The sequence below is a fragment of the Lygodium microphyllum genome, chromosome 30 (assembly GCF_053477565.2).
Source record: "Lygodium microphyllum isolate KBCC chromosome 30, Lygodium_microphyllum_v1.1.10, whole genome shotgun sequence".
Lineage (NCBI taxonomy): Eukaryota > Viridiplantae > Streptophyta > Polypodiopsida > Schizaeales > Lygodiaceae > Lygodium > Lygodium microphyllum.
This window is the reverse complement of record NC_141164.1, coordinates 98957862-98980387: the sequence shown is the minus strand read 5'-3', so window position 1 is coordinate 98980387 and position 22526 is coordinate 98957862. Positions and strand designations below refer to the sequence as shown.

Below are 22526 nucleotides of genomic sequence, written 5' to 3'. Positions count from 1 at the left end.
CTCTAAAGATTCTTTTCATTATTATTTTAAAGATTGTAGGAGCATTGGTGAGACGAAATGGTAGTACAAGAAAGTCATAAAAACCAAAAGCTATTTTGAATGTTGTTTTATGAATTTCTTGAGGAGCAATCCTTATCTAATGGCAGACACTCTTTAAATCAATCTGGTTGAATACTTTGGATCCACCCAATCTATCTAAGATATCATCAATTCTTGGAATGGGAAACCTATTCTGAATTGTAATTTTGTTGAGGGCGCTGTAATCCACACATATGCGCCAAGATCCTGATGGGCGACTTGCCAGGATCGAGACAGAGTGCAGGTCAGACTAAATGCAGAGTTCAGAGTAGGAATAGTGAGCACAACACATGAAGTGTTTTTGGTACAATGACAAGATGTACCACTTTAGGTTTAGATAATATATAAAGTACAAGAGTATAGGGGTGCGTTCACATCCGAACACCGTAAGAGGCATGGTGAGTCTTTATTCCCAACAACCTTCCACTTAAAGGCAACGTGCTTGAAGGTAGAGAAAAGAATAAGCTAAGTCTATGTATGTACAAAGTTGAAATACACATATACTATCCAATCCCCATCATCTGGTGGCAATGAGCAAATTCCTTTGCTTACTGCGGGAGATTAGTTGTGGACAGTATGCATTTGACTCTTATACAAAGTGTGTGATTATATCTTTGAGCCATGCCATTTGGTGCAAGATTATAAGGGTTTGTCAACTCCCTCTTAATGCCATGCATCTCACAAAACTTTTTGAACTCATTAGAAACATACTCAGTCCTTTAACCTAAGCTTTTAACTTAAGTCCTTTTTGTGTGGTAACAAAAGAATGAAACCTTTTAAAGGCATCCAACACTTTCTTTTTACTTTTTAAGACATACACCCATGAGTTTGTAGTGAAATCATCAATAAAGGTAAGAGAGTATCATGCACCCCCATATTAAATAACAGGCATAGTTCAGACATTAGAGTGTACTAAATCAAGAGCATTGGACTTCTTAATAACACCGGAGTTATAAGGAGACCTCACATGTTTTCCATATATGCAATCATTACAAAAGTCGAGACGCGAGTCTTTCACATCGAATCTCCCTAAGAGAACAGAACCTAAAGGCCTTTTTGGCTCATATGGCCAAGTCTTTTGTGCCAAATTTCCATTTGTGAATGAACTTCAGCCACAGCCAAAAACTTGCCAATTAATGCTTTACAATGCAAATAGTACAAAGTCTCCTTTTTGCTGCTCTTAACAATCAGCACAAAGCCCTTGTGACCTTCCAAGATCCACCACCAAAGGTAGTAAAATATCCTCTTGCATCAAGCTGCCCCACTGACAGTAGACTTTTCTTTATGCCAGGTACATATGTGACATCCTATAAAATTAGCTTTGGGCCTTTTTCAAGGGCCAAGTGAATGGTACCTTTACTCTCTATCTCACATGCATGGTTGTTGCCCAAGTAAACCTTGCCTAGGCAACTTGCAGTGTATTCTGAAAATGACTCCAAAGAGGAAGTAACATGAAAAGAGGCAGCGCTGTCCACTATCCATGATTGGGACAGCGCCTAATGAGCTGAAAGTAAAGCATCGATCCTCCTTTTTGGTGATGTGCATATCACATGTTGTTGCCATAATATCTACATTATTGCATGAGGCTGCAACAAGTATCTTTGTAGTGTCATAGAGCTCGTCAATGACCACATTAGATTAAACATTTATCTTTGCAACTTATTTTGAGGGAGAGCTGTCATCAACTTTCTTGTCATCTTTCTTTTTCTTTCGTTGCTGTTTCTTTCTTTCTTGCTCTTTCTTGTATTAGCGACAATCAGGCTTTTTATGCCCTTTACGCCCACACCGATAGCAATTAACATCCTGCTGTTTGTCCTTGCTTTTATTCTTACTTTTGCCTTTATTTGCTACATAGCCCTCTTCTTTGACCTGCCTCTAAGATGATAGTCTGAACCATTGCTTTCTCCATTGGACTTTCTTTTGATCTCCTCATTGAGAATACAACAGAAAAATAGCCTTTAGTTTATCATTGAAGGGCTACAAACTAGAATCTTGTAATTGACTCAAAATCCTTGTAAAAGCACTCAAATGCTCAGATGTTGGCTTAGACTCATCCAACTCTATGTTTACAAGCTTGCGCATAAGATGCACTTGATTCACTGGGGTTGTATTTTCATAAGTATCCATTAACTTTTTCCATATGGCATAAGCTGTATCAAGACATTTAAAGTCTGTAAATGCATTGTAGTGACCGGAGAGGCATGAAGATCAAGACAATTAGTCGTTACGCCAGGGAGAGACAGAGAGAGTGAGATAGAGCAAAGTAGAGAGTGAGTATGTTTGTAGGTACAATGACGAGTGTGTACCTTTAGGTTTTTAGATGGATATATATGTATAAGTACAAGTGCTAAGGGTGTGTTTACACCCGAGCACATTTAAAGACATGAGGGCCTTTATTCCCAACAATCTCCTACCTAAAGGCAATGTGCCTTAAGGGGAGAACAGAATCAACTAAGTCTAGGTATGTACAAAGCTGAAATACATATATCTATCCAACTCCCATCATTTGTCGGCAATGAGCAAACCGCTCTGCTAGAAGACCCTTCGTGAGAAGGTTTGCAGGATTATCATCTGTATGTACTTTGACAAGCTCAATGCTCGTGCTGTCAAGTACATCTCTAATGAAGTGGTACTTCACCTGCATGCGCTTTGTCTTTGCATGAAAGATAGGACTCCGTGCTAGCATGATAGCACTCTGACTATCACAATGGAGAACAGGTAACTCTGTGATGCCAAGCTCTCCCACCAGACGTGAAAGCCATAAAGCCTCCTTGCATGCCTGAGTGGCAGCCACATACTCTACCTCTGTAGTAGACAATGCAACACACTTTTGTAGCTTGGAGATCCAAGAGACTGCTCCTGTGAAAGTAAACACATACCCAAAAGTGGACTTTTTGCAGTCCGCATGACCAACTTAGTCTGCATGCGTAAAGCCAACAACAGATGCCTTTTGCTTCCCAAAGCAGATGCACAACTCCTTTGTGCCTTTGAGGTATCTCATAATACCTTTCACTGCATCCCAATGCTTCTTGCCAAGGATTGCCATGTATCTGCTAACCACTCCCACTGCAAAGGCAATGTCAGGACGTGTAGCAACCATAGTATACATCAAACTACCAACAGCTGAAGTATAGGGTATCTTGGCCATTTCAGCCTTCTCATCATCAGATGTAGGGCTGTCCTTTGCACTAAGTTTCACGTATGGAGGCAATGGAACCCCAATTGTTTTCCCCCCTCGATATTGAAACGTTGCAAAACCTTGGAGATATACTCCTGCTGAAATAGATACACTAAGCCTGTCGATCTATCTCTAAGTATTCACATGCCAAGAATGTGATTTGCATCACCAAGATCCTTTATGTCAAAGCTGCCATGAAGAATTTGCTTCAATGAATCCAAGGCATGAGTATCCTTGCCAGCAATCAGCATGTCATCAACATACAAAACCAAGATAATCAAGCTGCCATTTGCTGCCTTCTTGGTGTACAAGCAGTGATCCACTTGACTTCTATGAAAGCCTTGGGACTGCATGACCGTATCAAACTTATGATACCATTCTCTTGGTGCTTGTTTCAACCCATACAAACTCCGTTTGAGTTTACATACCATCGTCTCTTTCCCTTTTTCCACAAACCCTTCAGGTTGCTGCATATACATGTCTTCATGCAGACCACCATGTAAAAATACAGTCTTTACATCCATCTGTATGAGTTCCATTTCCTCAACTGCAACCAAGCCCAAAATGGTTCTCAATGTAGTCATCTTGACTATAGGAGAGAAAATCTCATCAAAGTCAATTCCATGCTCTTGCTTGTACCCCTTTGCAACCAATCTTGCTTTGTACTTTGGTGAGGAACTAGAAGTGACCTTCATCTTGTAAACCCATTTGCATGGAAGGGTTTTCTGCCCTTTAGGCAACTGCACCAAGTCCCAAGTCGTATTTTTCTCAAGAGATTGCATCTCTGACAACATGGCTTAATACCATTTCTTGCTGTCCTGTCTGTTCATTGCTTCCTTGAAGCAAGACGGTTCACCACAGTCTGTCAACATAACATAATCAGCTGCATTATTTGCACCAGGAACAAATCTGTCAGGTTGTCTAGTAGCCGTAGACGATCTCCTAACCCAATGGTCATTGTTTGCTGGCTGTTTCTGCAAATTTGCATTTTCAGCATGCTGTCCTTGCATTTCAGCCTGCAAATTGGCATTAACAGCTTGCTGTCCTAGCTGTTCCTGCACATGTAGTGGCTCATTATCATGGACAATAGCTGGCTAATCATTTCCAGCATCATTTTCTCCATTTATAGGCTCATTTGCAGCAGGTATTTGCTGTTGTACAGAGGGCACATTTATTGTCCAAAAGGTATTTTTTCCCAGAATACAACCCTACGGACCTCCTCAGTCTTTTCAGGCTGTTTGTGCATGCGATCTTCCCGGAAGATAACATCATTGTTGCGTACTACTTTCCTTTTCTCGGGATCCCACAATTTATATCCCATTTCACCCTCGTCACCATATCCTAGGAAAATGCATTTCCAAGACTTTTGCTCAAGTTTGTTGCGTTTTTCTTTATGAATGTGTACAAAAGCCTCGTAGGTGAGGATATGAAGGTGGCTTGCTCGACCACACTTCTTGGAAAACTTCCACGTAGCATCATCGACAAAGGTGACAAAATATTTCTTTCCCCCTAAAGATAATCCTTGCATTTGACATACATCCGAATGTACTAAATCTAGAGGAGAAGATTTCAAAGAAAGAGACTTTTTATGAGACGTCTGTGCATGTTTACCATAGATACAATGATCACAATGCTCAAAATCAACATAATGAAGACAAGATAAGTAACCCAAACGAGAAAGCACTTTCATTCCTATTTGACTCATGTGTCCCAACCGGCCATGCCACAAAGAAACACTTGGCTGCTCGGTCACGACAACAACATGGTCACGCACACTAGATATATGAAGTGGATACAAAGTATCACTCTTGCAACCTCTGGCAATCACTCTTGATCCCTTATAGATCTTCCATTTTCCATCACCAAAGGTGGCATGAAAACCATCATCATCTAGTTGTCTTGTGCTAAAGCTCTTCTTGAGCTGAGGTACATGCCGTACATGCTGAAGTGTAAAGACAGAGCCATGCTGAATGCAACTGCACACTGCCAATACCTGCAATCTCACATGCATAGTTGTCGGCAAGATGGATAACACCATGTTGACCCCTGTATAGGCAGAGAACGGGTCACAATGAGGGGTGACATGAAAGGAAACATGTGAATCGAGAATCCAGGTATGCATGTCATCATCTATATCTGCAAGTAAAGCATGTGCACCAAAGTGTGAAGAGACAAAGAGTACGTCACTCCCACTATCACTTTCATGAGTGACTACATTTACCTCTTCAATTTTTACATTGTTCTTCTTAGGCTAGCTGTCCTTCTTCTCTTTCTTGCTATTATCTGTCTTCTTGCCTTTTTCTTTCTCTTTCTTCCATTTGTAGCAATCACGTTTAAAGTGACCCTTCTTGCCACAATGATGACATTTAACATCTTTGCCACGTGATTTACTGTGTTCTTTGCTATCATATTTACCCTTTTGCTGTGATCTGCCCCTAGTATGCAAAGCACTGGAAGACTTACTAGATGCATTGTTCTGCCGATTCATTTCTTCCATAAGTAGAGCACTCTCTACGTCAGCATACAAAAGGATCACATTAGAATTGCCCAACTCGCTAGTAGAGTGCAAAGCAAGAAAGTAGCTTTAAATTCCTCATCAATCATGAACTTCAAGGCAACCAAGTGGCTGAAAACGGAGTTAAACTCACTCAAGTGAGTAGACATTGCTGTACCCTCTTTCATATGCAAATCCATAAGCTTTTTCAGCCAATACACTTTGCTTGCAGCACTCTTCTGTGCATACAGTTCTTCCAGTCTAGTCCATATAGCATATGCAGAATCCAAACCTTCAATGTTGAATAGCAAGGCATCAGAAATTGATAGCTCTATGGTTGAGTGTGCAAGCTCATTTAACTCATCCCAATCATCCTATTCCATATATGCGGGCTTTGCCCCTTGTGTTTGTATAGGTTTTGCCTACTTCTTTTGCAATAGGATATAGTAGCACTGCTTTTGCCAAACTGCAAAGTTATGTGCTCCTTCGTGCTTCTTTATATGCATCAGATTATTGCTGTCATTGTTGCCAGCCATGCTTTTCAGCCCAAATGTGACCAAAAAACAGTAGATGCAGGCCCAAAACTGTCACCCAAGTGACCAAGGTAGAAACAAGTACCAACCAGCAGTAAATGACCACTTAGAAGCACGGATTTCAGATCTGTAATTAAATTTTCAGAAGCACCAAACCATGTGCTACAACATTATCCAACTGATTACAGTTGCTCCAAGGGCATATACATCACATTACATGAGAAATCCCAAAATTTAGCTGCAATTTCTGTTGTACATGTACCCACGGTTATAAAATTTGACGCAAACGGTCAAAAGCTCCAAAATTTTGTGCTCAAAGTATCAACCACACATCTGCATTTTCTCTGTCATGCATAGAACATGCCAATTTTGCCAAAATAGAGCAATTTCTGCAAAACCCCTAAATTTTATTGACCAATCTGTCCCAATTGCATTAATACATGTTCCCGAAAGCATAAACTAGGAAAAATTAGCAAAATTTCACAAAAATTTGCAAAAGCCCCAAAATTTTTGGGTCCAAATGTGCACCAATGTCAAGCAATCTGACTCAGCAGAACAGAATTTCACCAATACGATGAAAGCCTGAAATTTATAGGTCCAATGTTGAGAAATTTCACTCAGATGAGCAAAATCTCAATAATTTTGGCGAAATCTCCAATTAGAATGTGCACAATGTCTGCAATTTTTGACGCAGATGCCTCAATTTTGCATGAACAGTACTCAATTTGGGGAAGCCCCAAATTTCTTGGCCAAAATTGCACAAATCTGACCTTTTGTGCTTGTGTGCGCGAACCCCGGTTAGAGGAAGGAGTTTGAAAAAATATTTTTTTGAAGAGAGAAAGAATTTTTGGATGACGTTGACCCGTCCGGCTTGTCCTCACCCCGTTGGTCCGTCCTTGTTGTGCGCTGGTCCCGCTGGTCCCGTCCCTGTCGTGCACCAACAGCTGTTGCCGGTCGCGCACTGGACTATTAGGTGCTAAGTGCTACTGCCCATTGCTGCCCGTTGGTCCACGTTGGACTAGTCGCTTGGTCCTGTCCGTGTCGCTGGTCACCTAGACTGTTTCCTTTGCTCACAAGCCCGCTTGCTACAACTGGCTGCTCGATTGTGACAACTCCTGCTCGTCGAGTCCACCTGAGACTCTTGCAACACTTGAGCTGTCTCTTTCCAGCTCTGATACCAGTTTGTAGTGAGGGGAGAGGCACGAAGATCGAGATAGTTAGTCGTTACGTGCAGGGAGAGACAGAGAGAGTGAGATAGAGCAGAGTAGAGAGTGAGCACGTTTGTAGGTACATTGATGAGTGTGTACCTTTAGGTTTTTTGATAGATATATATGTGTAAGTACAAGTGCTAAGGGTGTGTTCACACCCAAGCACATTTAAAGGCACGAGGGCCTTTATTCCCAACATGCATCATCGAATACAACTATTTTAATGTTTGTAAGTACATCATCAGATACAACCATTTTAATGTATGCAATGGCCTTCTTGTTGAGTCTAGTCCAATCCTCATCTGTCATGGCTGCAGGCTTGGTTTCCAGGAGAGCATCGTCATAGTCCTTGAGAAACAAATTGCCTTGCATCTTGTCCTTCCATAGATCAAAGCCAGTGCCATGAAACCTCTTGATTTCAAGAAGGGATTTAGTGTCACTACTGCTAGAAGCATTAGTTGCCATTGTTCAGCAAAGTGCCAAGTACCAATGCTGTATTTTATGACAGTAAACAACACGCCGAATATTCAGCTAATTTCAGCCCAAAATTTCAAGAAATAAGAGCAATATTTGATCGAAATACACGTACAACATTAGAAAGAGCGACTTTCATCAATATAATTGAGATTTCAGCATACATTCCATGTGTACATCACTGCAAGGTGACTCCCACTTCAGCAATATCACCAAAAATACATTTGCAACAATTCCAGATCTGCAAATGATCACTAAAACTACTGCACCATGCATATTCAGCAATACATCAACTCAATGGGGGATTGCCTAACATGTGTACTACAGACATATGTACCCCAAAGCACTTCTGATACACAAAAAAACACCGAAATTCTTTGCAATTTCTCCAAAATCTCACAAGTGTGAGATAATAAACTCGAATTACATTGCTTACAACACCAAGATTGCTTCAGCAATGTTGCCAAAGTGCATTTCACACATCAGTTTTTCCAAAATTCACAAATTTCAGCAAAAGCGCAAAATTTCATTGACAAATTTGCCGCGATTGCATTAATAGATGTTCCTGAGAGGATAGAAGAGGCAAATACAACAAAAATTTGCAAAAGCCCCTAATTTCTCGGATCCAAATGTGCACTAATGTTAGTAAATTCGGCTCATTTGAGCAAAATTCCATTGATACATCAAAAGCCCCAAAAAATTTCAAAGCCAATGTGCACAATTTCTGTGATTTTGGGGTCCAATGTCATTGTAATGCATGAACAATATCAAATCTAGGAAAACCCTCAAACTATGCTTGCATGCGCGAACTGGGGCCTAGGTAGATGTGCCAAGTCACCATAAATGTCAACAGTCGAGTAGTTGTCACGTGTTGTCGCTTGGGTCCCATTGATTGAGTGCTGCCGCATGTTGTCACCTAGGTCCACGATGTTGCTTGGTCACGATTAATTGACGCCTGTTGTTGCTTGCCACGCGTGATTGCCGTCTGGTTTGCTTGGTCACGTTGGTCTCCCCTGGTCACATTGGTCTCCCTTGGTCACTCTAATTGCTGAAGATACTATCGCTTGCCTGTCCTCAGGAATGGACTTGTATTGTCCTTGAGAAGCATGTACACCTTTGCCGTAGCTCTGATACCAGTTTGTTGGGATGAGTGTGCAATGCGAATGGGAGACAGGAGTGAAGCGGTAGTAGTGTTGAGTGTGAGAGTAAGAGAATACTGAGATGAGTGTATCAGCTTGTCACGGTACACAAAGAATAAAATGTATTTATATGCTAGGGTATAAATAAGGGTATGTTCACACCCATATAAGTTTATACACACGGAGATTAAGAGATTTTACACTCGAAGGGACTTTACACGCGGGGGCCCCAAGATAGACAAATGTCCTCACTTGTTGGTGAGTGTAAGGGATAGTGTTAATGGCTGGCATTCTTGCTAACGATGTACTAGGGTGCGAAGTTGCATTCACTTGTGGGTGGCTAACATGTGCTACTTAAAAAGAAAAAGTGCCAGGAATAGAGACAGATGGATCCTAATCCTAGTGTGCTTGATACAATTGTAAAATTAACCCTAAGTTATTGAAAGAAAATGGAAGAGAATTTGTAGAGTAGATCTTGAGAATTGGTTATGTAATACACACAAACAAAGCCTTCATGATAACCACAGGATACACTTTACAAGAGCACCAACTTTGATACCATGTGAAGTGATGCTAAGGTTTGCACATCAAAAACACAAAATGTACAAATACGACCAAAACACAAGAACTCGGACAAGAACACAATAAATACAAAAATATAGACCACAAACAAAGAATGAAAGAGAACTCCGAAGTGAATGAATGAAAGCTGTAAATGAAAGAGAGAGAGTACATATGCTCAAAGACAAAGCAAGGGGAGTAGTCGGAGACTGATGTCCTTTGAAGGCAGATCCTGAAGTCGGTAACCACTAGCTGGAGCTGCAATGATGCTGAATGTGGAAGGGCAGCAGGCTGGAAATCAAATGCAGTGGTGTTTGGGGCTGAATCTGGTGAACGCAGTGGTGTAACTACCTGGATGTGATTTCAGCTGATCACTGTAGGCTGAAGGAAGCTGGGTGACAGTAGGGGGGTGTGCTGATGTAGGGTAGCCTGCATAGACTGAGATGAAGACTATGGCTGATGATGTCAGCAATGGAGCAGTGAACACGGGTTGGTCTGAGATGCCAGTTGCTTGGCAGCAGCTGGGAACAAGTCACTTGATGTGGCAGTGGTGGCGTGGGGCTGGACAGCTAGTGGAAGAGGGCTGATGGCTGAAAACCTGTAAGACATAGTAACAAGGGATGGCTGTTTGCTAGCTTCCAATCCTAGTTCCATTCCATTCCTATAGCATCCCTATCCTGTCCCCATGTTGGAGCCCCCTCTCATGGTAACAGGGGATTGGCAATTCTTGCCCCTTCCCCATCCCCGTCCCCGTTCCCATCCCCGTCCCCAAAACCCATCCCAGGTTACTATGCTGCAAGACAAGAATGAACTGAGTTGTGTGGGCAGCCTCCTATATATAGATGTGGATCCTCTCAAAGATTGGGTGTTTGCTTATGGGACATAGAAACTTTTGTAATCTTTGAGTTTTGGGGCTGTTTTAATGCGTAAATGAAGATCTAATGTGTAATGCATCTGCTGTTAACACAAAGAACAGAAAAGAATAGCGAGAATGCATGACCTTAGAGAGAGCAGACTCGGGGAATGGAATGCATATACCAATCCTCAAGAGTGTGTACAAAGGCATGGGCTGCAGGCAAGGAGCAGATGTCTCCCCCTTTCCATTAGGGAGCAGAGTGTGCTCATGTGACTCAACAAATGAGTGGAGGAAAGGAGCAGCTGCAACAGACTCAGATGATATATGCCTGTTGCCCCTGAGCTCTCTAACCGAGGATATGTACAGTGCTAACACATGTTAGTAATCCATTAACATGTAGCGGACTTCTATAAATCTGTGGGAAGTTATGGCCTACTTAGTACTATTGATGCATGTTTGGGAGATGGAATGTTCTCTCTGGTTGCGATAGTGGTTCTTATTCCAGTCAAGCTTTCATACTGTCACTAACACTTTAGATTATTTGCTGTCGTGCATTGGGCTGAGAAATAAAATGCTACACAGAAGAAGGATCTATTCTACTGGTTTTCTGGTGAACATTCTCATTGTTCCCGCCTTAATGGAATCCATAATTTTGTTACTGCATATAAGGGCCATCGAGATCCCCTTTGACTTAAAATTTATTATTACCTTTTGATGTAAGCTCAGTTCTCTGAGATAAAACGATTCTTTGTTGTTTTGATTTTTGTAGCCTAGCGGAGACCAGCTTGTCTTGTGTTTTGTGGATTTTGTGGATCCAGGATGTGCAGCTACAGCTTTGGAAGCTTTGCAAGGTATGTCATATTTTCATGAATGCTCATGCATAAGATGGACTAAATGCTAATTGATCAATAATGTAAACTGCCCGATGCAGTAGTGAATACAAGTAAATTTTCCTTTATGCTACCTACAAAGACTACATGTTTAGGTGTCTTGTAGCCATTCGTTTGAATGATATGTATGGTACCAATGTCCTTGCCTGCTTGTTATATATTTAGCACAAACAATAGTACCCGCACTATGTATTGTATTCAATGTAATGAACAAATGCTTGCACACAGTGATGTTTATGTGATGCATTAGTTGATATGAACAGAAAGTTCTTCCGTACATTGTACTCATCATTGCAATGATATTTATGTTAGCAATGCCCTTAATTGTATGCGACTTGTATTAGCTTCAACTAACAATACCCATACTAGGTACATTATCCAGTGTATGTGTGCACAAGTTGATAGGCTTTGAACCACCACTTCAAAATGCTAATAAGTTTTACTTCTCTTTATTGAAATCTCTAGAGTCATTGCCATTACTCAGCTTTCGTCTACATCCTTGGTGCTGCCTGCAACTGCCAAGAGATGGGTTGCCGCTGTTTACGGCCCTTTTGATTGATGATGCTGCTCTCTGGACCTCCTTTGGCATCCACAACAGTCCCTACTACTCCATGATACCTCTGACAGCTGCGTTTTGGCTGTTTACATTGACACCTTGCTGCTTTTGCTGTCAAACACACTAACAGAAGCCTGCCAAATCATATTTTCCCTTGTAGACAGTTGCCTTTCCCCCCTTTAGAGACAACACTGCTGCCGCTGCTGTCAAATGCAGATTTTGCAGGCTGCCATGTCATCGTTTTCTGCCCTTTAGGCAACTGCACCAAGTCCCAAGTGCCGTTTTTCTCAAGAGATTCCATCTCTGACAGCATGGCTTTATACCATTTCTTGCTGTCCTGTCTGTCCATTGCTTCCTTGAAGCATGACGGCTCACCACAGTTAGTGATCATGACATAATCAGCCACATTATTTGCACCAGGAACGAATCTGTCGGGCTGTCTAGTAGCCCTAGACGATCTCCTAACCCAATGATCATTGTTTGCTGGCTGTTCAGCCTGCATATTATCATTTACAGCTTGCTGTCCTGGCATTTCAGCCTGCAAATCAACATTAACAGCTTGCTGTCCTGGCTGTTCCTGCACATTTAGTGGCTCATCATTATGGGCAATGGCTGGCTGATCATTTCCAGCATCATTTTCTGCATTCACAGGTTCATTTACAGCAGGTATTTGCTGCTGTACAGCGGGCACATTTTGCTGTCGAAAAGGTACTTCTTCCCGGAATACAACCCTATGAACCTCCTCAGTCTTTTCGGGCTGTTTATGCATGCGACCTTCCCGGAAGATAACATCATTGCTGCGCACTGTTTTCCCAGCCTCTGCCCAAAAACCATGGGGTAATGCAGCATGAGACAGCATAGTACGGACTTTATCCTGTATAGTCCTGTTCATACGCTCTGCAACTCCATTCTGGGGTGGATTATGAGGGGCAGTGAGCTCCCTTTTTATCCCTTTGCTGTCACAAAATGCCTGAAAGGCCTTGGACAAATATTCCCCACCATTGTCAGAGCGAAGACACTTAAGTATCTTATCAGTCTGATTTTCAACCAATGCCAAGAAGTTTTTAAACTTGTCAAGTACTTCATCCTTGCTACGAATGGGGTAAACCCATACCTTCCGTGTAGCATCATCGACAAAGGTGACAAAGTACTTCTTCCCCCCCAAAGACAATCCTGGCATCTGACATACATCTGAATGTACTAACTCTAGAGGTGAAGATTTCAAAGAAAGAGATTTCTTATGAGATGTCTGCGCATGCTTACCATAGACACAATGATCACAATGCTCAAAATCAGCATAACGGAGACAAGGCAAGTAACCCAAACGAGAAAGAACTTTCATTCCTGTTTGACTCATGTGTCCTAACCGGCCATGCCACAAAGAAACACTTGGCTGCTCGGTTACTGCGACAACATGGTCACGCACACTAGATACATGAAGAGGATACATAGTATCACTCTTTGAACCCCTGGCAATGACTCTAGATCCTGTACTGATCTTCCATTTTCCATCGCCAAATGTGGTATGATAACCATCATCATCTAGCTGCCCAGTACTGATTAAGCTCTTCTTGAGCTCAGGTACATGACGAACATTCTGAAGAGTAAAGACAGAACCATGCTGAAACTGAAGCTGCACACTGCCAATGCCTGCAATATCACATGCTGAGTTGTCCCCGAGATGGACAACACCATGTCGACCGCCTGTATAATCGGAAAACCAATCTTTGTAAGGGGTGACATGAAAGGAGGCACCCGAATCTAAAATCCAGGTATGCATGTCATCAGCCGAATCGGCAACCAATGCATGGGCATCAAAACATGAAGACACGAAGAGTACATCGTTCCCACTGTCATTGTCCTGAGTGACTACATTCACCTCTTCGATCTTGACGCTGCTCTTCTTGGGCTGGCTCTCTTTCTTCTCTTCCTTGCTGTCCTTTGTCTTCTTGCCTTTCCCTTTCTCTTTCTTCCACTTGTAACAGTCACGTTTGAAGTGACCCTTCTTGCCACAGTGGTGGCATTCCACATTCTTGCCGCGAGACATGCTGCGACCCTTGCCATTAGATTTTCCCTTCTGCTGTGATCTGCCCCTGGTATGCAAGGCACTAGACGACTTACTTGATGCATTATTTTGCCTATTCATCTCTTCCATAAGCAAAGAGCTTTCCACGTCAGAATACATAAGCATAGCATTCGAGTTACTCAAGGCAGTCCTGAATGTATCCCAACTCTCTAGTAGAGTGCAAAGCAGAAAGGTAGCTTTAAACTCGTCATCAATGACAAACTTCAAAGCAACCAGCTGGCTGAAAATTGAGTTGAATTCACTCAAATGATTTGACATAGCAGTTCCTTCTTTCATCCGCAAATCCATAAGCTTTTTTAGCCAATACACCTTACTAGCTGCACTCTTCTGAGCATACAATTCCTCCAGTCTAGTCCAAATGGCATAGGCAGTGTCCAAACCCTCTATGTTAAACAGCAGAGCATCAGAGATAGATAGCTTAATGGTCGAGCGTGCAAGCTCGTTCAACTCATCCCAGTCATCTTGTTCCACATCTGCGGGCTTTACCCCTTTGGCCTTGATCGGCTTAGCCTGCTTCTTCTGCAACAGGATATTGTAGCATTGCTTTTGCCACACTGCAAAATTATGTGCACCCTCAAGTTTCTTGATGTGCATAAGATGGCTGCTATCGCTGCTGCCAGCCATGATTTTCAGTCCAAAATATGACCACAAATTCAGCAAATGCAGGCCCAAACTGTCAAACAAGTGACCAAGGTACAAACAAGTACCAACCAGCAATAAGTACCAGTTAAAAGCAGAAATTTCAGATCTGCAAATCAATTTTCAGAAGCACCAAATGTTGTGCTACAGCACTCCACAACTGATGACAGCTGTTCCAAGGACAAATACATCACATTACATGAGAAGTCCCAAATTTTAGCTGCAATTTCTGCTGTACATGCACCCATGGGCATAAAATTTGACCCACACGGTCAAAAGCCCCAAAGTTTTGTGCTCAAAACATCAACCATACATCTGCACTGTCTCTGACATGCATAGAGTAGACCAATTTTGCCAAAATGAAGCAATTTCAGCAAAACCCCCAAATTTTTCAAGTGTCGGGCGTCCAAATTGCATGAAATTAAACCCGCATGTACATAAAATGACCAATTTGCGCACAAATTTTGCTCAAACAGCAAAAGCCCCAAATTGCACGGGGTCCAATATGCATCAATGTCAAGAAATTGGGTCAATTTCAGCCCAATTTTAACATGTACATGAAAAGCCCCAAATTTCGGAGGCAAAATGTCACAAATTCCTGCAATTTCTGAGACAGAATCTCACTGTGTGTCTTGCTCGTGTCAAATCCGGACAAATCCCCAAATTTGTGGCTCAAATCTGCCCAAAACACAGAACTGTGCTTACACGCGCGAACTCCCGTCAGTGGGCAAAGGGGGCAGCTTGCAGTAAACCTTTGAAAATTAAAAAATTTTGCAAGAGAAATTTGACGAAAACTGTCCCGTAACGTGACGACTGCTGCGTTTTGACCTGCCACCAGCGTTTTGACCTGCCGCCAGCTGCACGTGGCCTGGAAAGTCACGAACTGACCTGGCGTGACCTGCGTGACCAGCGCCTGTGCAAAACACGTCACTTCTGACCTGCGCCTGACCTGCACGCTGCCTGGAACTGCACGCCTGAATGCACACTGTCCAAGAACAGTGACGAGCTGACCAGAAAATGATTGACTGACCTGCGCGCAACCTGGGAAATGTCGCCTGGCTGAAAAACGTGACCTGTGGACTGCGAGAAGCACGAACACCTTAGCCGAAGCTCTGCACGGACTGCGAGAAGCGCGAACACCTTAGCCGAAGCTCTGATACCAGTTTGAAGTGAGTGATGCGCTGCGGAGATGCAATGTCCGGCGATGAAATGTCAGGTAAAGAGCAAAACATGTGAGCAACAGCAGCGAGTGAGAGCGAGAGATGCAAGATGTTCTTGGGTACAATTGGAGTGTGTACCACTTTAGGTTTTTAGATAGATATATATGAAAGTACAAATGTGCTAAGGGTGCGTTCACACCCGTGCACATATAAAAGGCACGATGGCCCTTTATTCCCAACAAATTGATGGGTTGAGGTAGAGGTGTTGGTGAAAAGTCTCACTCCTATTTACATTGTATTGCACACTCATATGGAGGGGAGTACTTTGGGCTTTTATGTGAGTATGTGGATAAAATTGACAAGGCCTTGCTTTGTAGGAGCTTTTTGCCCTAAGACAAGTAAGTTCTTGTTTAACTTTTACACATGTAATTATTTAGTGTTAACGACTCCTTGATGATTGATTATTATTCTAACTTCTAAGTTTTTAACTTATTTTATCTATGATCCATCATCAAGAGACTTAAAGCCTTGAATGTTGCTAGTCCTAGAGCCTTGAATGTCCTCTCTAAAATGTGGCGGAGGCTCACAACGAGGAGATGGACACGGAGAAAGACAAGAAATAATACGTCTGCTAACAATTATGAGATCGAGTGGCCAGTGAATTGTACATTGGGAGCCATTTGTGTTCTTTACAGGGATTATGTTGGGTTCTTTTGGAGCTTTAGGGATCAGCTATTAGAGGAAGGAGAGTATGTCATGTGCACAGATGATCTTTGCATGCCGGTAAGGCAAAAGTATAGGGTTAGGGTTTGGACTGGCAAATGACTCTAACTTACAGGCTTGGAGCTAGGGCAGATGATTGACAAGATGTACTTGTTATGCACACATTGGAGAGACTTATAGAGGTGAGCTCTGCACTGTCAAAATCTTAGCCATGTGGTGCAGACCTGCACCTACTTTACACTAGGCCAGCCATCATCCTCAGGATTCCTTGGAGCATCACCTAGTGGTATGAGACAGGAGTAGGTCAAGGAATCAGGGATGCGTCCTGCAGTTCAGCCCAGGGCTTTGTGGTGACAGACAAGATGTGTTTCTGTCTGGCATACCCCTGCTATTTGTTTGTTTGTGGTTGTTTTGCAGGTTTAGGCTCTCATAGGAGCAACATTCTTTGTCAATGCTGAAACTTTATTCTTGTCAGTAGTCTTCTCAGGCCATTGTTTTTTCCAAACAACTTTCTTCTGGTTTTGTTTCTGAGATGAGTTGTGCTTAACGAATTAGCACTCATAATTGAGACAAGCTACCTAAAGATTGCTGGAGGACAATACTCAATACTTTTTCACTTCTATGGAATCAAAAGTGTCAAGGATAGGACATTGCCTTAACCTAACTCGGTCTTTATTCCTCACATTGTTTGTAAATCATTAAGGCTTTCTCATGCAAGAGGGCTTACTCTGCCATTTTTTTTTCTAGCATTGTGGCTTTTGCAAAGCAACCTGTATCTGCCAGCATGGTGGGACATATAACAGTAATGGATAGTTTCACAGGGACATGTATTTTTAATGCTGAGCTTTGGCATTATTGAGGTGTGTCTAGGCCATTTAATTGGGCCATTAAATGTCTAGTGGTGACATTGTGGGACTAGGCATTAATTAATTAGTTAATACTAGTCCAAGGCCAATTAATGTTGGGGCAATTAAATGTCCCGTGGGTGTTAGCACATTAAATGTAAATGGGCAGGTCAAATGGATAATTGATTAATTTTGAAAATTAAATTTTTGAAAATTAATTAGTTAATATTGGGAATTACATTTAGAAGGTTGCCAAATGACAAAGGAGGCTGCCACTTGTCAAAATTACCCATGTAAGCTGAGAGAAAGTTGTTTGGGGTTTTGTTGAGGGTGATTCCAGCATCCAGAGGCTGAGAGAGGAAGGAAGAGCAGCCGAATGAGCTCTAAGATGGGTGACAGCTGATTGCCGCCATTAGAATCAACATCAAAGCTACCATTTAAAAGATACTCCTTTCAGCTGGTTTTCTCTGTCATCCTTTGACATTCCCATCAGTTCTCAGCCATTTTCAGCTTTGGAGCAATTGAAGTAATTGCAGCTGAAGTAATTTACAGCAGCAAATTAGGGTTTCCACAGCCACCTTGAGATCCATGCCCAATTATTGAAGACCTCGTACTCAGTGCAAGAGCTGAAGCATGCAATTTGCAGCTGATATGAGAAGTAGGTCATTCTCAATTTATTGTGGCCTGCATTCAAGAGATTTAAGACCCAAATTGTGCCTGGATTGTAGTTCAATCAAGTGCAAATGGATTTTATGAAGTGTTGATCATTGTTGAAAGAAAATGTATGGTAGATTGAAGCAGATTAGGTTGTGTCTGTGTACTTCAACCTTCCAGTAATATAAGATAAAGATAAAGAAATATTGCAAAATGAAACTCAATACATGTAGCAGCAATGAAAAGGTGGGTGAAACTTGCATAAGCCTCCATTGTGGAAACCACCATTCTTTTGGACACAATGCTACCTTGAGAGACAGGATTGGGTATGATGAAATAATGTGTCAGTGTACTAATGTCCATGACTCATTGGACTGAGAAGGGCAGAAAGATGCTTTGTTTGAGTTTTGGAGCAATCACTGCTAGAGACACACAGTTGGGCAAGAAGACATAATGTGTCAATCTAATCATATCCACAACTGATTGGACCAAGGAAGGGAGAAAGATGATTTATTCGAGTTTTTGAAGTGATAACTGCTAAGTAGATAAAACTAGCCATGTGCAGCATCAAGTTTCTCATCTGTTCTTGTAGATACTACCATTGACATAAGTATATGCAAAATCATGACTGCCATGGCAAGACCAAGTATTCAGAGAAGTGACGTTTATAAGATTCTGTTCACCGTGGTGTTTGTGAGTTTATACTCTATTTTGGCCCCAGCCAACTGTTCGTACACTTTAGAAGTTAGATAACGAAGGTTTGACATGCTGTATCATTTGTCATATCAAGGTGAACTGGAGCATTTTCACCATCTGTTTTTCATGTGCGTGGTGCGTAGGGCATTAAAAGAGCTCACCAGCAGGATGGGTTTGTAAGCCCCATTGGGTGAGCATGTTCTTAACACCTGGATTATGCTTTTGTTTAGAACATGAAACCTGTGTTCATTTTTTATGATAGCTTTTTTGTGCTCTTGAATGGAAAGCAACATTGTCTCATGCTTTAGTTAACCTGGGTTAACGTTGTAGCTGAGCATGCTGTCGATAACAAGTTCGTAAGTTCAAGCTTCTTATGCTTTCATATACTGACCTGTTCAAGCATATGTTGAGATTGCCATCAAACTTTAATGGCTTCCCGATTCAGTCGCATGTATTTATCCTTCGTGTTGGCATGCCATGACTGCCATGACCAAATGATTTTTCAGGGTATAAGTTTGACGAAACGAATCATGAGTCGGAGTCACTGAGGTTACAGTTTGCACGATTTCCTGGTCCGCGAGGTGGACGGGATGATTTCCGTGGGGGCCGTGAGCGTGATGACTTTCTTCCTGGCCGGCCTTTTCGGCGCTGAAAGGTTATGCCTGTGATTAGAGGTCAGGATGGTTAGTCTCTATTGGATTTGTCCTCATTCCGCTTATTTCATACACCAGTAAAACTATCAGGGCATACTTTCAGTTTTGAAATGATGACACACACTGCATCTGCTCTCTGGACTGTTTTTCTACTGTGCACTACCCTTAATATGTAGGTTTACCCATCATGCAATCTCTTTTCATCTGCACAGGTGATTGTTCAGATTGTCTAGAAATTTTTGATGGCTTTACAGAGTGATGGTTTACATGTCAGTTAGCAAAGGAGGTTACATATGAAACATCCGAACGTCCGAAAACAGTACTTCGTGGCATGCCTGTAAAAACATATTTAAATGTATAAGAATGACATTGGCACAGCTGCAATAATTATTGTCTATATTTGAAAGATACTGCTTTACATATAAAATGGTGTTGTTCATTCTTAACTGCTTTACATATGAATTCTCCTGAGTTTGTGTTGGAGAGACTGATCATGCCAGTGGGTGGAAAGTGGTGTTAATTAATTTGCATGTAATGGCCCGGTATAGAAAAGCCTGTAATTTCTCAGATTGAGTGAGAGACCACCTTTGGCAAAGCATCTATAGAACACAATCTAGAAATACATTCAGCGAATTGGGTTCACTTAGAACATTTTACAGAATGTGGTTGCTGTTAGAATGACTACAGCTGCTCAAAACATTTGTAAGATGCTGTTACTGCTAAAATGACCACAGCACTTCTCCAGATGTACTTACACTCTTTTGGAAAGCTGCTCACGATGTAGCTCTAGAGATGTTTTTAGATCTTGCAATACACAGAAGCTACTATTATACCCCCTAATCAATCATAAATATTACATGATAAAGGGACACATTATATATGCATCCATAAGAGGCTGTGGTGGAAGAGGCAAAATAGGTAGGTAATACAGCTAAAGCACATCCTCTGGAACATCTTTTATCATTAGGCCTTTGGCATTGGATACATTAAATTAGTGCTTCGAAGTCTCTTTCGTCAAGCTTCAGTGGCTACATTGAAGTCTCTTTTGTTATGCTTTCAAGGTCAAAACTAAATAGATTGGCTGTTTTCAGACTAGCTTTTGTGCTGTACATCTAAAAGGACTGGGTTGAGAAAAGGCAGTGTGCTTGCTATGCATTCTTGTTGTGGAGACTAATGTTCAAAGTTCATTTTTGAACAATTGCTATGCTCTGGGAGTGTCCTCGTATAAAATTTGTCAAACTTGAACTAATCACTATGTATGCTTGGCACTGATGCCTCTTCTTGTTTTGGCTTAGTAAACATTAAATTGCTGACATGTGGGCAGATTGCTGCAAATCACTAATTTTCATTGCGCATAAAGCTTGTGATTTAGATTGATTTAGGCTCCTCTTGAACTGGGTGAAGTATTTGGTTTCTGTTTGTTGTAGTCTAGCAACTTTGCTTCAATGGTTCAGAGTTTCTTTACTGCTTAGTTAATGATGATGCTGTGGTTTGCTGATTGTTGAAGTTGAAGATGGTGGGATGTAAAGTTTTGAGTATCTTGTTTGTGTGGCCCTCATGTAGCATAAGCTTTTTGTGAGTCTTCTGATGCGACTGACTGTTGTTCTATCACTCCTCTCTAACTCTTTCAGTTTTTAGGTTGGCTTTACATTTTTGTTTTTCTAGAGCTCAAATTTTTTGCATGTGTGCTGGTTCTGGAAGGTTCACAGTTTGTAACTCATCCTGCCTTCAAAAGCAGATCAAAATGAAGTGGAAACAAACACCACAAGAATGAACTGGAATAACACAATACGAAGTTAGGTAGCTTCAAAGCCTACTTCAATGCCCGGAACATTCATTTGCTACAACAATGAATTGGAAATGCACAATTCAAAGATAGCTAGCTTAGAAAACGGCTAGGAAATAAGCGATACAAGAATGAACCGGAAATGCATAATTCAAAGCTAGCCAGCTTCAAAGGCCAACATTCATTTGCTACAAGCTTCCATGAACTTGCTAACTATGACTAATACAAGATAAAATCAGCATACAAGATAAAACCAATCTCATCCAAAAACAGCATTGGTAAACCCGAAGTATAGCTAGAACTTGCAAGATAAAATCTCCATACAATATAAAACCAATCTTATCCAAAAACAGCATTGCTAGCTCGTTTAATTGAAACTAATTCGTCCTAAAGACTGTTTATTATGTGCTTTGGAGGCGAGTTTATCACAAGCAATTTTTGGCATACAACCAGTGAATGCAAGAGTGAGTTGTTTAAGAGTTCATTGTCATTAGATGGATCTATATTGATGATGACACTGAATGATTTGGAAATTTATTCATCTCTATATATTGCAGAAATGTTGACTACAAGTAGGTGATAAGATAGTTTGTAGGCATGGCAACAAAGGCATTGTGTCAAAAATAGTCAAGTGGCAACCCAAACTATTTCTCCATTTTAAAAGAGAACCAAAAGTGAAATGCAAGGTTTCTCAAATGAAAGGGAAGGACGTGCCTTGAAATGTTGTTAAGGCTATATCACATATGCACATGCTTTTGACTTATATGCATCTATCACCCTCTTTATCTATCACTCTTTTTATGTCTTTGTACTTGTCATTGATAGGCACACATTCCCAAGGCACAACTATTCTTTTTGGTCTTGGATGAAAGTAAAAAAAAGATTAATTTAAGTAGCAATTAGTCTATGAGAAAACCTCTAAATTATTTATTATTCATCATTTTCCAATATTTTGTGTTTGATAATTGTATCATTACATAAGCCATGGAATATAGCAAGAAGGAAGTTGGTGATAATCATGGCATTTGCTCTTAAACAGGTTTGGGATCTAGAGACGTATAACCACGAGGTCCTCTCTTGAGCATCATATTTTGCATGTCGATTTTTGAAATTGTTTCATGTGAATTTGAGCACCCAATAGAACTTGTTTAAGGCATTATGCTAGTGATTAACATCCCTAGTTTTATTACAAGTATTTGGATTCTATCTTGAGTTTATAAACTCAAAGGTAGCATTTGTTGGTATAGTACCGATTCATAGACATGAATGTGCATCACACAAGCTAGCTTTGTTGATATTTTGCATATTCTTGTAAAC

At 41.3% G+C, this 22526-nt stretch overlaps 1 protein-coding gene across 5 annotated transcripts in view; it reads left to right on the top strand.

The window, feature by feature from the left end:
- Positions 1-22093, top strand: part of LOC148010166 (RNA-binding protein 1-like) — a 52725-nt gene extending 30632 nt beyond the window's left edge. For 2 of the 5 annotated variants that reach the window (XM_087673474.1, XM_087673471.1), the window contains exons 6-7: positions 11291-11372; positions 19277-19869. In XM_087673474.1, the coding sequence (XP_087529600.1) occupies positions 11291-11372; positions 19277-19422 (228 nt within the window). In that variant the 3' untranslated portion in view covers positions 19423-19869. Of the gene's footprint in view, positions 1-11290; positions 11373-19276; positions 19870-21766 lie in introns of those variants that run through there. The other 3 variants (XM_087673475.1, XM_087673476.1, XM_087673473.1) reach the window with 3 other exon arrangements.
- The last annotated feature ends 433 nt before the right edge of the window (positions 22094-22526 follow it).